This window comes from Cimex lectularius, unplaced genomic scaffold (assembly GCF_000648675.2).
Source record: "Cimex lectularius strain Harlan isolate CLEC.00 unplaced genomic scaffold, Clec_2.1 scaffold11, whole genome shotgun sequence".
NCBI classification, from domain to species: Eukaryota; Metazoa; Arthropoda; class Insecta; order Hemiptera; family Cimicidae; genus Cimex; species Cimex lectularius.
This window is the reverse complement of record NW_019392673.1, coordinates 3,097,541-3,114,157: the sequence shown is the minus strand read 5'-3', so window position 1 is coordinate 3,114,157 and position 16,617 is coordinate 3,097,541. Positions and strand designations below refer to the sequence as shown.

The following is a 16,617-nucleotide window of genomic DNA, read 5'->3' as shown; positions in this document are numbered from 1 at the left end:
TGTATTGGGGTGATAGCAGACAAGCAAGCATTTTCCAGTTAGAGTAAAAATCATAATTGGGATTTTGGTTGGTCTACCATAGCCACAGAACTAACAATGCACCTAGAGGACATCCAATGCTGACTCTGTGAGGGAATAGTGGGCAAGGGGACTCGTTGATTAAAGCGATGTGGCAGGTTCTTGAGAATGTGTAGAAAGGGCTTGAGCAATAGGTTTAGGATGGATCGAGAGGTTAGTATGAAATTTTGGGAATCTGTAACAAATCAGCTCGTTGAAAAAAAGGAATGTTGAGGTCGTGGATAGTGAGGTTAGTGATGTAAAGGAGGATGGCTAAATTTACTCGATCAGTTAACATGTGTTCAATGACTTCATTGCAGACCAACAACCACCACCAAATTTGACCTAATGTTTATATTCTAATCTTATCTATTTATCACATAGGCTATTCATAGGTCTGGCACCTGGGCATGCTTTGTAAACTTAAATGCTTCCTGCCCACTCCTTATTAGCTTACCCTAAATTCCTACCTAATCAACAGCTACTTCAGAATGAGGTGCAGCCATGGAAATCAGACTGATACAAGCTGGCACCCCACAAGGGACATTCTTGGTCCCATCCTTTATATTATCTATATTGCTAAACTATCTGCAAATGCTACTATTATTGTCACCACCTATTGGGTACGATACCACAAATCTGTCCTCTACCTCGATTCATATCCAAGCCACCTGCAACATCCAAGAGCACCTTGAGCTTATCAAAGACTGGTGCAAGCAGTGGAGGTCAAGACTGAATGAAGAAAAATGTTCTCCGTGTTTAATCACATTGAAATAAAAAAAGTTTTGCCTTCCACTGTACATTAATAACAAATATATACAGACTTCTGTTCAAATCAAATACTCAGGACTCTACCTAGACAGCAGACTGACGTGGAATCCCCACACAAGACTTAAGAGTCAAAAACTAACTAAGACTAGGATAACTATGAAGACGGCTGAAATCCAAGTTGTTCGTCAATTCTAAACTAACCCTAGACAAGACTTTACTGCAGCTACTTTGGACAAAAGGAGTGGTACTGTGAGGTTCTGCTAAGCCTTCCAACATCCAGCACATCCAATCCTTGCAATCAAAAGTCCTCAGCATCAAAATTCATCCAAGCTCCTTACTACGTCACTAACCTCACTATCTACAATAACCTCAACATAACTTTTATGAACGAACTGATCCATTCTCGATTCCATGTGCTTCACGCCAACTTCTCGATCTAGTCGAGCCCTCTCTATACATTCCACTCCCGAGAACCCGTCACTTTGCGTCAATAACGATGGCCTCAAGACCACCTTGCCCGTTAATCCCTCACACTAAGTGCTAGCTTTGGCTGGTTTCTCATAGCACGTGTCCTTTGGTGCAGCGCTTGCATTAGTGTTAGTGCTGTGATCGTGTAAAAAAAGGTACTGTGATGACATTTGAAATATTGCATATACGTATGTCGGTGGATTTAACTCATTTGGTTCCTGCAGAGTTCAGAAGCAGTCGGGCACGATGGAAGAAACCGTGTGCGGTAGACAGTAGAAATGAGACGATCAGTGTGTGTTCGAGACTGTCGCTGGCTTCTTTGCTCTAGTAATCCAGTATTAAATAGTTAAATTAATGATTACACTATCGATAAGTTATTATTGCAATTGTCGAAGTGTAGTATCAAGGTAGATGAGTGAACCATGATCGATTCTTATGAGGATGATGGAAGGTAAGCCCTAATAATGTTAACGTCCAAGTAGGTTGGATCTTTAGTAGCATATACCCACTATAGTTGGTCATGACTTTATTTGTGATTTTAATATGTTTTGCTAAATTTAAATAAATAATAATTTATTTAACCACGCTCCCGCTTTGATTCGTCTTCCCAATATGGCGTCCTGTATTCAACATGTATAGACTACAAATAAAAAAAACCTTTTGTTTATTTATGTGTATGGGGTGAACTAGAAATTGGCTATTTCCGTCAGATTTTTCAGTTAAGATTTAATATTTTTTATTTTTATATCACAACATTGTTCAATTAAAAACAATAATCTATGTATATTATAAAACCAAATAAATTAATTGTGTTGTGTACAGTATTATATCTATGTGGCTTCTTTTATTATTCAGTGCAGCCTTATAAAACAAATTTACAAAAAATGTAAAAACAAAAGACAAAAATTCAAACGATAAACCTATTAAAATTATGCTTAACCTATTTAAAACTATTAACTTAAACTAAATTTATTGATAGGCGTTTCAATAGAACTAAGAATGTTATGTACAATTGATATTTATGTGTTCTTGTCATTGTAAACAAATAACAGTCATAACATTTTAGTCTGTAGCTTATCTCCAATATATATATAAATAGATGTTTACCACAAGAAGAACACAATTCGATGAATAAGTTGAGCATGAATACGTTGAACTAGGTTACATATGTATGAGCTAAGTAGTGTGTTGAACATTTTGTACTTTATATATATCAAGGTACTCTGCTCGATTGGATGTTTTAAAATTATATTTGGAGTCAAGCCTGTTTCTTCGACGTTCTAAAAATATTTACAAATTGTCCATAAGTTTATCAATATGCCACTGTTCTATGTACAGCGTTGTTAAGGGGATTCTGGTTCTACCTGGCGTTGTGATCTTTTTCATCACCTGGAGGATATGCGATATAGAACGGCTGATTAGGAGGATAATGGGCACGACCAAGAGTGGAATAAGAGGCTCGGAGCGGTGGAGAGATTGAGTTGGGAGCATGGCGCTTTGAAGGGAGTGTGGCGTAGGTCGGACCGTACGGTGTCCCGATGGGAAGCATGGGTGGTAGTTTGGGACAAGGGCAGCCTGGGTTGTTGCAGTGAGGCATCATAGGCGGAACTGGACCCATTGGGTTTCCGGGGTATGGATTGTCAGTCCAACGCAACCTCACAATGCATATAATTATAATTAGTACTGCTATGAAGGCTACGACGCCTCCTACAATGCTGATAATCAAGGTGTCGTCGTTGTTTATCATTGTCGCTCCCATCAAGGTCTTGGTCGGCATTCTGTGTGTGGTCGTCGGTGGAGCGACTGACCAGATGATGTCGGGCTCTGTCGTCCTCATGGTTATTCTGCTAGTTCTGTACGTCGACGGTGGTTCGGTCGTACTTGTCGTTGGGCGGTGAGGATCGCAGGTCAGTTCGTCGTCAGCGATTTCTACCAACAATTTGCCTTCCAGATGAGGCGGTGACGAACATATTATCTTACTGCCCAATCCAGATCTTCGTAGCGCCCTTGCGTTGCAGTCGCACGAAATCGGGTTGCTGTCTAGCCCGATTAGCGTCAAGTCGCCTCTCCTGTCGTCCAATGCTGTCAAAAACTGGGTCGTCAACGTGCTCAATAAACTGTCGGAAACGTCCAGTTTTACTTTCGAAGAACGTGGGAGTGGTATCAAGAGAGCCGGTGGAAGGATGTTGAGAGATGTCCCTCGCAGTTCTACAGTGATTTCGGGCGATTTCAGACCTGCTAAAGCGCTTGATGAGATGCTTCTCACTCGCCGACCCCTGATTCCTAGTTTGGCCAACCTCGGGTTCATCGCAGCAGACAGCTGCTCGCTCCCTACTGCAGAGTCTTTGACTTCCACGTCTAAAACTTCCAGAGTCGGAAGACTGTGTAGAAGACCGGTCACATCCAGGTAGCCCAATCTCGGATAGCCGTAAGCCTCCAGTTCGGCCAAATTGCCCAAATTCTTAAACGCCACTTTTTCGATTCTTGTGCATTCTTCTAAATTTGATATGTTCAGCTTTCTCAGTGATTCGAGGCCGTTCAAGTCGCCTTGAATTATGTTTTTAATCGGATTCGAAGAGAGGTCGACTGTGTGTAAATTCTTGAGCTTGCCCCAGACTTGTGACAGTGTGCCGCTAATGTCGCCGATTTTGTTATGAGAAAGGTCGATAACTTCGAGTAAAGTCGGCCTTTCGAATACTTTTTCAGGAATATCAGAAATTTCGTTGAAAGACAGGTTGAGGTGGTGCAAAAATGGCGTTTCCAGTCTTGTAATGTGTGTTATTCCGGTTCCGGCCAGGTTCAATTCTCGAACGGTCTTCGGCTCTCCTAAAACGTTCGATATTGATTCTGGTGTCAATGGGTTAAACGACAAATCCAACCTTTTGATGTTGACCATTATGCTATCATCGGGAGGGATTTCTTTAAGTTTATTTTTCGAAAGGTTGACGGACATTAAGAAGAAGTACTGCTTTTGCAGCGCCTTCAACGGGGGCAACTCAAAAAGGTTTCCGGACAAATCGACATTTTCCAACATCCTTAAGCGTGATCTTTCAAAGATTGAATCTGGCAGTTCGGACAAGAGATTGTCCTTCAAGTCCAAGAGCTTTAGTCTTCCGAGCCCTTGGAACGTCCTCTCTCCAAGCCTTTCTAAAGCGTTTCCTGACAAATCGATGATTTGCAGCTGAGTTGAGTTATGAAAAGCTGTTTCGCTAATCGAGTCCAACTGATTTTTGTTGAATTTCAGAACCTGCAATCGTGGCAATCGACCGAAATCGAATTCTTCCAAACTTTTTAGCATATTCTCGCCTAGATCTACTTCTTGAAGGTAGTTCAGGCTTACAATCAATTCCGCAGGGAAGAAGCTGAACCTGTTTCTCGAGGCGGATATTTTTTTTAAACGAGGGTGCACCCTAAAAGATGAAGGGAATAAGTAACTCAAGTCGTTGTCCGATAGGTTTAGCTCTTCCAACTGTGTCCCATTGCTCCTTCTAGTCACGAAAAACTCTCCTTTGAAAGAAGTTAATTTATTCCCACTCAGGTCTAGTCTTCTCAGCGAGCTGAGAGACGCAAAACACCCAGGGCGAATGTTAGTGATGTGGTTCCTCGACAAATCCAGGACTGTGAGATTTTTCAAGTTTTGAAAAGCCGATTCGGTCAGTTCTTGTAAGGAGTTGTGACTGAAAGACAACCATCGAAGAGAAGTGGTTTTCAAAAGAAGTTCCGGGCTAAGAACTTTGAGAGCCGTGTGGCTCAGATCCAGCATCTCCAGGTGGGTCAGCGATTGGAAGATCGTCGAGGGTATCGAGCCGAGTTGAAGATTGTAGCTGAGGTTCAAGTTCAGCAGGGCGGGTACCATGAGAAACGAAGTCCTCGCCAACTCAGTCACGTGGTTATGCGATAAATCTAGTTTCTGAAGGTGCAAAAGGGTCAGCGGTTTGCTCGGAAGCGAAGAAAGCCTGTTTCCGCGAAGATCCAGGACCTCCAGCGTTTCTTCTAAGCCGGTAAACGAGCTCATTTCTATTGAGAGCAGAAGATTTCCACTTAGGTCGAGGGACTTGAGCTTTTTGAAATCCTGCAAATAGATTTTTATTAATCGTCGAAATTCTAGTTGGGATAAAACATCGAATTACCTGGAACGCGTCCGAAGGAAGTTCGCGGACTACGTTCCTGGCGAGGCTGAGAGAAGTCACCCGGTCGGCGACGGCACGCAATATGTCGGATCCGAGAGCTGCGACTCTGTTGAAATCCAGCTCCAGCCGCGTAAGCCTCGGCAGTCGACCCAAAGCACTTGCAGGTACAAGAAGTATGTTGTTATCTTGCAGAGAAAGAGTCTCGAGTTTGTTCAGACCTTCAAAGGCATCGTCTTCCACCTGTAAAAATCACCAATCGCGAAACTGCAAAGTCCGTTTTAACACAACTACTACTAATCGACTTACTGTCCTGAGAGTGTTTACACTTAAATCTAAATGTCGTAGGTGCCGCAGCCCGAGAAAGGTGCCAGGCGCGATGTTACCGATATTGTTTCTACTGAGATCAAGAAGTTCTAAATCAGGAACTGAAGCTAGGTTGGCGTTATCTAATTTCTAAAAAAACAAGAAAAATGTATTTTTATGATGAATGTCAGATTTTATGGTAAACGGACCTCTATAAGATTCGAAGATAGATTTAAAAATGTCAGAGATGTGAACTGTTTTAGGGAAATGGTCGGGAACTCGAGAAGAAAGTTCTCAGACATGTCCAGCTCTTGGACACTTTCGGCTCCTAAAAAATAGTTTGTGTAAATATTAAAAATGCAATTAATAATAAATATTACTGGCGTTACCGATGAAAACATCGCTGTTTAGCTTGATGAGCTTGTTATGAGCCAAATCGAGTTGGCGCAGGGTGGACAGCCCCGAAAACGCTCCTTCTTCGATGACGGTGATCCTATTTCCACTGAGATCCAGACGTTCCATCCTTTGTTGTGCAACGAAAGCGCCGTCCTTAATTATACCTGTGGACCAAAAGAAGAATAAAACCACTTCCAAGCCATTTTTTCGATTTCTCAACTTACTTATCCTATTGTTTCTGAGGGACAAAAGCCTCAAGACTTTGGGGCCGTTGAGCGACGACGATGGCACTTCCGTGAGGCTGTTTCCGTCCAGCCAGAACTCCTGCAGAGCGTCGTTTTCAACAGTATTTCGGATAAAATATATCATTTTCGACTTACCAACAGGTTGTCGCAACCTTTCAAAAGTCCCTCTTCCAACGCTTTGATGTGGTTGTAACGGAGGTCGAGTATCTTGAGTTGGCCAAGCCCGTGGAATTCCGTCGTAGAAAAAATCGGGTTCAAAGAGTCACCGAGGAGGTTTTGGCCCAAACGCAACTCCTGAAGTGTCGATTTCAACCCGGCGAAAACTCTTTCGTTCAGCCTCCTGATGGAGTTATCTGTGAAGTCTAACTTTCGCAAGGGAAGCCCTTCAAATAACAGAGTAAAATATAAGTTTTGCTTAAGAACCAGTACAAAGAAAGTATTTAGGACTTACCGGCTTGGACGAAAGCCTGGGTCGGTATCCCCTGGTTTCCGGCAGATCTCTGCGAGAAAGCGACGAGGTCGGCCTGGAACGGAAGTGCGGGAAAATCGCCCGGGAGGACCACCTTGTCGCAATCGAGGGACATCTCGCCGTCGTGGAGGGTACTGCACCTGCAAGGGTATCCCAAGTGCCGAAGCACCTCCTGGCATCCCGGCTGGGCTCGGCATAGCTGCAGGAAAAATGCCACGAGACAAATCGACCAGTACCTAGAATACAAACCAAAGAAAATTTAAATAAATAAAAGAAATCTTGAAGTTAAATAGATATATAGAATATAGATAAAAAAACCTTTTCTTCTAAGTGTGTATTACTATATAAATAAACATAACAATGAAAAATAAGTTAAATATAGTTCGCCTAGCGGAAAATATGATAAAATGGACATGTTTCGACATCGGTGGAATGTATGAAAACTAGCGCGATGATCAAATGACTGACGGAGGCAATCACACTCCTAGGTCCGGCTATTGTCGGGAGGTGTCACAACTGAAAAGCGTTCTCAGGGTGGTGTTTATAGCAGTTTTCCGCTCTAACGAACAACTTCTGCAATCGTAGAAAAGAATCTGCAGAACCGTGAGCTTTAGGGTTTTCGCGGATTTCAACATCTGCTTTTTACCTAGAACGGGAAGTAGGAAGAAAAATGTATAATGACTGTGATAATTAAATATTTCCTCTATTATCACTTCGTGCAATTATTGTCCACACGCTTTCGCCTTATCATAAACGCCTATGAAAACCTGGAATGCGTCCTGCATAAAAAAATGCTTAAAGATTTAAGATATTTTTTTATTTTTGCAGATTTTATTGATAACTATGTATTGATGATATTTTTATCATAACAAAGGGTTTGTGTGTGATATTGTGATATTTCTTCTTGAAGTCTGCTGGGTGATGATCTTCTAGTAGGCCCGCTTCCGATGATCCAAGACCGCCTATCCTTGCAGTTTTTGTGTCAGACGGGTTTCGACATTTTGCCATTTTCAGGGGTTGTTATGTGGGTAGTGAAGTTGGCGAAATACCGAAAGGCGTCTGACACACGAAAGCTGGGATTTTTCCCTTTTGGAGTTATAAGTTTAACATTTCTTCTTTCGTACTTAAACTTTGGGGTATTGTATCCGAGCACTGTTGGTTTAAAGATTTCTTTACTTTAAAGAAGCACAGAAGTTTTGTTAGAGGTCTGCAATGCTCAAGAATGGCTTTTCTAGGTACCAGAACCTTGTCTTATCTCTTGTAGGGCAGTTGCATGATATGACCTCTTGTCTATGTTTCCTTTAGAGCCTAGACATATTCGACATCGGTCTGTTAATAATCCTTTTTGTTAAAATGGTATTTTAATCGAGCATATCAAATATACATGTTAGGGTTGTAATTTTTTCTGCTGAGTAGGAATTCCTTTCTCCCATTGGGTTATTTTTCCGAGTAGCTTTTGCTTGCCTCATACTTGCCATATGTTTACCGTAGTTGTTGGGTTTTCTAGAAACCCATGATTTCAGTTCTTTTTTTATGTAATTTCATGGCTAGATTTGAGCCTATGTGCTGTTTTGAGGCTCCATTTTAAGGTAAATTGGCTGCCCCATTGTCTGAAATTCCCTCATGACCTGGAACACTCCTTAGCATCCAGCTATTTGTATATCCCATTTTTAGGGTATTCAGGCAGTTTGAACTGATTTCGTAGACTTGTAAAGCCTTTAGCCTGGCTATCTGATATTATTATTGTTGCACCTTGAGTTGTGTGTTATATATTTCATGTGCACATGTTTCTATGGCTGGCATTTAAGCTTGAAAGATGGTTAGGCAGAGAGCCATGATGTGTTCATGGTTAGGCCCCTCCATACCCATTATTGATTAAGCTCTCTGCATACAAGTTTGGTAACTTGAAGATACATTCCATTGCAGCTGCGGGTGTTGGGAGAACCAATGATACTAAGGCATCCAATTCTTTCGTCTTTTTGTAATTGTTTCCCTGCCTTTCTTTGTTTTATTTTTGACCGCCATATATAACCTGCTTAGCATCATAAGTCTGATACAGTAAGGTAGGTTTAGCTCCCAAGTTGAATCTCACTAGTCTTTGGCATTGTTCGTTTAATTCGGCCGTGAGTGTCGTGTGGTGTGCATTTCAGATTAACCTTTGGTCGAAAGCTTGGTGCCAACGTGCTCGGTTTATTGTCGGTTTTCTTGTCTGCTTCAAAGTGCGCTTCGTGAAGTAACCGCACTCAAAGCATCCACACGTTCGGGAATCATCTGAAATTATACATACCTTTAACCAACGGCCAACTGTTATCAAAATCAACAGTAAAGATTCCTAACTTGTATATATGTATTTACATAATAACAACATAGGTTTTTGATTAGGAATGGTGTGGCCCAATACATCAGTTATGGAGTTCCTCAATGTTTACGAAACAGAAGCAATAATTAATTAAGGTTTTTAGTTGAGATAAAAAAGTCAGTGCTACGAGCGGGATTCGAACCCACGACCTTCGGCTAGATAAGCCGCTACTCTACCACTTGAGCTATCGTGACTTCGATCCACTCGGACACCAACTCGCCAACTCAACCTACAGCCTTTCGAATTTTCCCTCCTTTTTGTCATTTTTAATGTCAAAAATGTTTTAGTTCAATGTTTTTGGTGTCCAATCAAGTGGTTACAGTAGCGGCGTATCTAGCCGAAGGTCGTGGGTTCGAATCCCGCTCGTGACACTGACTTTTTTATCTCAACTAAAAACCTTAATTAATTGAAAGATATTAATTGTTCAAGCGGACCACGAAAACTAGTGAATTTAAGAAGAAATAATTTGGAAAGCTACTCTTCCTATAAAAATGGGATTGGGGATCAATACTCTGTTTAAAATTTAATGATTTAAAAACAAATTAAGGATTCACTTAAGCATGCATGCTTGGATGCATCCTTTAGAATCTGCCTTCAAAAAATCATGGAGAACGTCAAAAGCGGGACAGCGATCGATGGTTTAGTGATACTATCCTCCATCTCCTTTTCTTACACTTTTTTTTTTTCAATTAGTTTGTAGCTAATGCACAAAACAGTAACTGCAACTGCTGCAATAACAGTTTCACAGTTGTCCACCACGATTGGTAGTATGTAACTATGGAAGGGTTTATATTATGACCCTTTTCCTGGCACCATTTCCAGCGTTACATTTCGAGTTGGGGTTTCCGAAATGCTTGGTGTTGTGTACGAAAGGAGAAAGGAAAACAAGCAATTTTATATTTTTAACAAGACAATTCCTGAGGCACTGTCCATAGGGTGTATTTAATTAGATTCTTACCACAAGGAACTCGGTTCGTTACAACGTGAATTGCGAAACCTCGATACCCCGTTATAAAAGAGTCGAGTGTCTTCACGATTGTATAGGCCTTTACTATTGTATTCAAGGTTGAAAAAAAAGTAAAAATCAACCGCAAAATCTAGGTCCGATCGGTTCCGCTGCAGTATCCTGGCACTTCTATTTCGTTGTAATCTAAAGGAGTTTTTTTTTCAGATTTAGATATTATCTTTGATCCTTGTGACTTGTTTAAACCACTTTGTTTACCAGGTATAACTTATCTGACGTGTACACTCTACTCAGCTCAATTAACACCTTTTTTATTTCTTTTAGAACGAAATGTATCAAGGTATTCTGAACTATCAATTTTGATCTACTGTGATTATGTTCTGTCATGAATCTTAAATTAATATTATATAATTCGTATAAATGAATCCTAACGTGGAATTCTATAAAGTTCCTGATCTGCCCATTCTTGTCATCACGTAAATCAGACCAGTACAATAAAAATTTCAAGATTCTTCTAGACCTTCTTGTATTCAGCTGCAAAACCCTATAAATTCTATGGAGATAAAGCTAGATCCTTAAGTGGAGTGACATCCGCTTGAACATTCCTTTTACTTCCTGTCCTGGCATCCAGTTGAGGATTTAATTATGCAAAACCATCTGGTAATCTCTCAATTTAGCGCTTTAATAACATCTATCCTTATACAATTGAAATATTTTATTTAAAGTGTAAGATATATTGACCGAGGTTAAAACCCCTTCTGGGAAAGAGTACTTTCAGATAGTCACTCCTTGTGAATATAACTATAGTGTGTATGATGACCATATGCTATACAGATGGTTCAATTATCAAAGGTAAAGGAAGTGGTGCTGAAATCCATATACCTAAATTAGGTATCAGCATCTCCTCCCCTCTTGGCAATAACATCTCCGTTTTTCAGGCGGAAATCTGGGTCATTAATGTGTGTTGTAGAACACTTATGTAAAATAAAATCATGGTAAAAGATATTAGAATTTTTTCTGACAGTCAGGCTAGTCTTAGGTCATTACAAAAAGATTTGTCAACATCTAGACTGGTGGGGGAAACCGTCTTATCAATAGGATCTCTTCCAGGTTGAGAACAACATAACCCTTATTTGGATACCAGCACATAAAGGACACCATGGTAATGAAAAGGCGGATAGCCTGGCCAAAGAAAGCTCTAATACTGCGTTTGTCGGGCCACAACCGGTATTACCTCACTCTATGAGCACAGCGAAAGAGAGTATTAAAAACTGGGGTATGAAACAATTCCTTAAGGAATGGAATCTATCCCCCGACACAGGTAATCGAAGGAGTTTGTTAAGGAGATCAAACCAGCAGAATCGAAATGGTTATTCGCTAACTCAAGGAAGGGAAATAGGAGGCTGATAGGTATCCTGACAGGCCACTGCCCACTGAGAAGACACCTCTCCGTAATTCTACCAGATCCCTTTTGCCGTTTTTGCGAATTAAAAGAAGAAACGACAAGGCACTACCTCGCGTGATAGGTACGCTAGGTATAGATTTGAAACTTTTGAAGGAGAGGACATCACCAAATCACTCACCGAGATTAAATGGTCCAAAATCTTGGGGTTTGTGATCAGGTCCAATAGGTTTATGCAGGACACGTGAGCCGACCAAGTCCCGGACCTTTTAGGGATGGGGTACGAGTCTACCCAGGCATTTAACCCCTCGGGTCTTGGTCGCCCACCCTGCATAATATATAAGATATATCGATCACTTTTTAATTCACGAATAATCAGTACCTTGGTATGGTCTTGATGAAGAAACAAATTCGATTGTTATTGCCGAGCTTCCGACCTATTTTAAGATCATTGTCAGGGCAAAACAATCTTAAATATGTCTACACATTGACATAATTTAGTTTTTAATAGATGGCATCAAATTTCTTTGAAGACCAACTCAGTCCCAAAATTGCGTAGGACTGCAACACTATTGGTTGACAGACCTGTGTTCCAGACCTTGGTAAAGTTGGGTCTTCAAAAAAATTCGAAATTATCTATTAAAAATGTAATTATGTCATTGAGTATACATATTTGCTATTTTTCTCTTTGATGATGACCTTAAAATATGTTGTAAGTTTGGCCGTAACAATTGAATTTGTTTCTTCATCCAAACCATTCCAAGATCATTTTAGTACAGAACTCTAGGGTTTCTTAACTTTATTACTTTTTACTTTATTATTAGTTGAACAGCTTAACTTTAGTACTTTTCTTTTTGTTTAAGAGATTGAGAATAATATTGTTTCATAGCACAATATAGGTCGTACTTGAAACGGAGGGATGTCATACCATCTTAAGGCTGAACATGGTTTTTGTTTAAAATTCGTCTTAACATGATAATCTTTATTATAATTTTGTCTAGGTAAATTGGAAAACTCTTATTTGTACAAAAGGTTACTTAACCAAACATCTAGACATCATAGTTTGATAATATAAGTTTATCAGATTTGCCAGTCATCGCTTTTTTTGGTTCATATAGTGTAGGAACTTTGCTCTGATGATTCTGAAGTTAAAGGAAAGCTGAAAAACGCGTCTGATAGACCAAAATGGCAAGACTAGGCTGACAAAATGATCGGAAACGTCCTAAATTAAAAAACTCATTTAATCTAAACTGTTTTCAAATGTATTCCTGAGATTTGTTCTCTCTCTCCACGACACGCTGTTTAAATGTTTGCTCGCATTGTTAACATCCTCGTCGGAAGAGGGTTCTGTTTGAAATCGTGTCGTCCGGCGTCGAACGGCTTGACAACGGTATTGCAGGACGTTGTACAGTTAGATGGAAGCGTTTGTTTTCCCGCAAGGGGAAAGAGAATAGAGTCGAGAAGAAGAAGAAAAAGAAAAAAATTGAATAAAAGCGATATGCCGTCTAATATAATTTGCTCGCGAAGGCGTGCCACAAACAGTGGCATTGACCTTTGAAAACCGCTCGGACGGAAAGATACTTCCAACTGTTCTCCTCGCTTCCAAAAAAATCAACCTGTGTTTCTATTTTTTTTCCTGGATGACAGTGATGCTAGCACATCCGTATTGTTATGGTTGAAATTGAATTATGAATATTTAAATTTGCCGAATATGTTGGATTATTTTATACAAGCTTGAAGATTTATACAAGACTAGAAAGCTTTTTGGCTAAAATTAACCTACGTCTTCTGAAATAATCGTATCCATAAATAACAGCGTAAATAGTACATATCCCCCCAACATATAACTAAATTAAATAATAAATTAGTTCAAACTATCTTCAATATTTTGAAATTTATCTCTATTTTCAATTGATATCGTATTTCATTATTTATTTGTAGTCAGATCAAAATTCGGTATTGCAATTAAAAACTTTCTGGCTAAATCCCACATTGAAATTGATTTCAGGCAATTCTATTTATTCGAAAGTTAATTTATCCTATTGCACAAGAGTTTATCAGCTATTTCATCGTCTCTGGTCCGCCTTGTCTCGCAGTTTGTTGAGGCAATTCGCAATCTTCGGCCTGATGGGTAATAATAATTTTGACATCAATATTGCACAAATATTCCATTCGTAACACGTCATAAAATTCTACAAAACCATACTTCCTCGTCTGTCTTTGTGAAGGAAATAACGAAAAATCCACGTTCGCTTGAGCAAAGCCATAAAATTATGGCGAAATGTCACAATAAAGCGAGAACATGCGGACCAGAAATTGTCACATTTTATTTTCTAAATATATGCTATTTTTAAAATTTATTTGCATTTTCTTAGTTTGATGTGGTTTATAAAAAATGTTATTATCACCGCTTGATGTTTTAATACGGCCAACAGGGCGTCGGTGGCCGCAACGGTTTAGGCGTTGACACGGCACTCATCACTGTAAGGTAAAGGTTCCGGGTTCGAATCCAGCGGGCATTCGAACCCGACATACTTACAAATGGGCTTTTTTCAAAAACACCGTCATCCCGAGGGTTGATATAACCTCTTATTTCACTCTCTATTCTTCTCAGCATGCTCATAAATAAGCCTTTAACAATTGTTTTACCAATTTCATCCCAAATTTCAAATAGCGTAACTTTCAGTTCAGCTAAGGTTGTAGAACGGCTATTTTTTCGTTTTACCCAAAGTCCGAGCTCGTCCCGAAAGTACTCAATGAGGTCAAATCATGGGTACGGGCTTCTACTTCTCAGAGTTTATTCGAAGGTGCTGCACAACACTGGTGTGTTGACTGACCACAGTGACACTGGACTTGCATTATTTTGCATAAATAAACATTGTTAGCCAATAACAAGAGCAAATGGCACCATATAATCCTCAAGAATATCTTCAGCTTAGATTTATGCATTTAGTGTAACTCCTTTTTGCCTCCAAACAAATTCCACTCTACACTATAACAGAAACAACTCCGAACGACCGTCTCCGGGCAATATTGATTAGCTCTACAGCTGTTCGATAAATTCGAAGACGTCCGTCCGTTGAAAACTGGGACTCGTCCGAAAACGTAACATTCCTTTTGCAGTTTCTGTCCAATGTCGTTGTCCCTTGTAACTCCTTGCAAAATGGGTCAGATAGTCTCTGGTAAGCGATGGGCCCATTGCCGGTCTTCTGGGATGTAGATTCATTTCTGCAAGTCTCCTTCTTCCTGTTTCAGCGCAAACGGGCATATCCCGCACAGTTCGAAGTCTTGAGACGTTTCAGAAGTTTCCAGACGTTGAGGCCACCGACGCCCTTTTGGCCGTTTTCGTAAAAAGTGAAAAAATTGACACGTTCCAGAATTTTTGAATTTACTGATAAGTGACTGACGCTAGGAAAACATTTGAAAAAGTCATCTTGTTCAGCATAAAACGTTCTAAACAATGAGACCTAGCGCAGATCTGTGACTTAAAAGGCCGAGAAAAGATTTCCAAAGTTGACCATTTTTTCCTTCAAAAACCAGGTGGAGGACGGTTTTTATTGATGGGCAGTGTACATTCGTGGAATGATAGTGGGCGAGACATCGTCGTAAAATCCCGGTGCCTTCCAAAGTTTTAATTGTACGTGCCGTATGTATTTATTAGAGTGAATGATGTCGGGTTCTTAGAAGAATATAAAATACCTTGAGACCTGCCAATCGTAGTTATAATTTTTTATGTATTTTTTACGAGGGTTTGTAACAGTAGAAGTCATATCAATTCTCGGCGTATCGGTGTTTTTAAAAAAAAAGCCCATTTGTAAGTATGTCGGACCTTTACCTTGGAGTGACGAGCGCCGTGTCAACGCCTTAACGGTTGCGGCCACCGACGTCCCCACAAGCGTGAGCTTGTTTTGCCTAGGTAATTTTTTAAAGCAATCATGATATGTCGGATTCGCCAATTTGCCCGGTATGAGCAAATTACTCGTCGAAAGGCAAGAAGAAAAAGATTCACCTTCCATCGTCAGATTAAATTTTCCACGCACGTGTCGCTAAGAAAGAAAGGACAAATGTTCAAAATCAGTAAAAACCTAAGACAACTCGCAAAAACGGCAAGCTCAAAAGATCATATTTGACTTATGCAGGCCGTATCGTTCGGAAAAGAAATAAGGTCATCTCAAACAATTTTGACGAAGATAATTTCATAGCCCAGTGTCACTCCTCTCTATAATTTCGCCTTAAAAAAACCTCTTTCGAACTTGTAATTACTCTCTTTAGGTTGATAAACGAAATACTTTAGGAATTTCTAAATCGCCGGCCAAATTAGCGAGTGGAAGCTTAATCCGGAGAATGTAAAGCCCGCTAAGGATCGAATTTCATGAAAGCCGTTAGCTACTCCTCTAATGAGCCCGTCTACCCGATCCCGCTTTAAATTTCTCGGAGGACACAGATTGCTGAAGTATGTTTTAAAAGATTTTTCATCCAGGACTATCAGCCGACCTAATCGACAGCATTTTCTGCGAAATTACTGTAATAATAATAGTGCTTTACAGGAGGGACCTAGCGTAGGTTTCTGACCTAAAAGGCTGAGAATATATGCATTTCCAAAGTTGGCCATTTTTTCCGTGGAAAAACTAGGTGGTCGGTTTTTTTAATGTGCACTGTGCAAAAAAAACTAGCCTGGGTTTGTGGGTCAGTGTGGGGTACTGTATATTCCCGCCACAGATTTAAAAAAAAAAATGTTCATGTAGTGTTGCTACAAAAATGACTCATACAAAATGGCCCAATTGTAATTAAGTACTTGTTACCTTTTAGATATATTCAGACAATATTGTTGAAACTTGGCCTTGTTTTATCAATACAAAATTAATACAAAAGTGGTGTTACTACTTGTTGTTATTGTACAGGAATGTAAGAATTTTCAGAAGGGAAAAATGTTCCACAAAAGATGCAACTAAAATTGAATTTAGAGCTCGAATTGTACTTGCATTAGAATCAACTAATATATTTGTGTAGATACGTTTGTATTTATACATTTATCAAAATTTCCTGTCTAGAA

At 39.9% G+C, this 16,617-nt stretch overlaps 1 protein-coding gene and 1 long non-coding RNA gene across 2 annotated transcripts in view; one reads left to right on the top strand and one right to left on the bottom strand.

Moving 5' to 3' along the window:
• The first annotated feature begins 839 nt into the window (after positions 1-839).
• LOC112126382 lies at positions 840-2,697 on the top strand. Its single transcript, XR_002909941.1, has 2 exons — positions 840-1,451; positions 1,521-2,697. It is a non-coding gene; the product is annotated as an uncharacterized LOC112126382 (long non-coding RNA).
• Positions 2,095-16,617, bottom strand: part of LOC106668359 (chaoptin) — an 82,853-nt gene continuing 68,330 nt past the window's right edge. Inside the window, exons 3-10 of the mRNA XM_014397029.2 lie at positions 6,822-7,075; positions 6,506-6,753; positions 6,350-6,449; positions 6,119-6,289; positions 5,939-6,057; positions 5,733-5,879; positions 5,427-5,666; positions 2,095-5,368 (exon numbers count right to left, since the gene is read on the bottom strand). Coding sequence (XP_014252515.1) covers positions 2,657-5,368; positions 5,427-5,666; positions 5,733-5,879; positions 5,939-6,057; positions 6,119-6,289; positions 6,350-6,449; positions 6,506-6,753; positions 6,822-7,075 — 3,991 coding nt within the window. The 3' untranslated portion in view covers positions 2,095-2,656. The remainder of the gene's footprint in view (positions 5,369-5,426; positions 5,667-5,732; positions 5,880-5,938; positions 6,058-6,118; positions 6,290-6,349; positions 6,450-6,505; positions 6,754-6,821; positions 7,076-16,617) is intronic.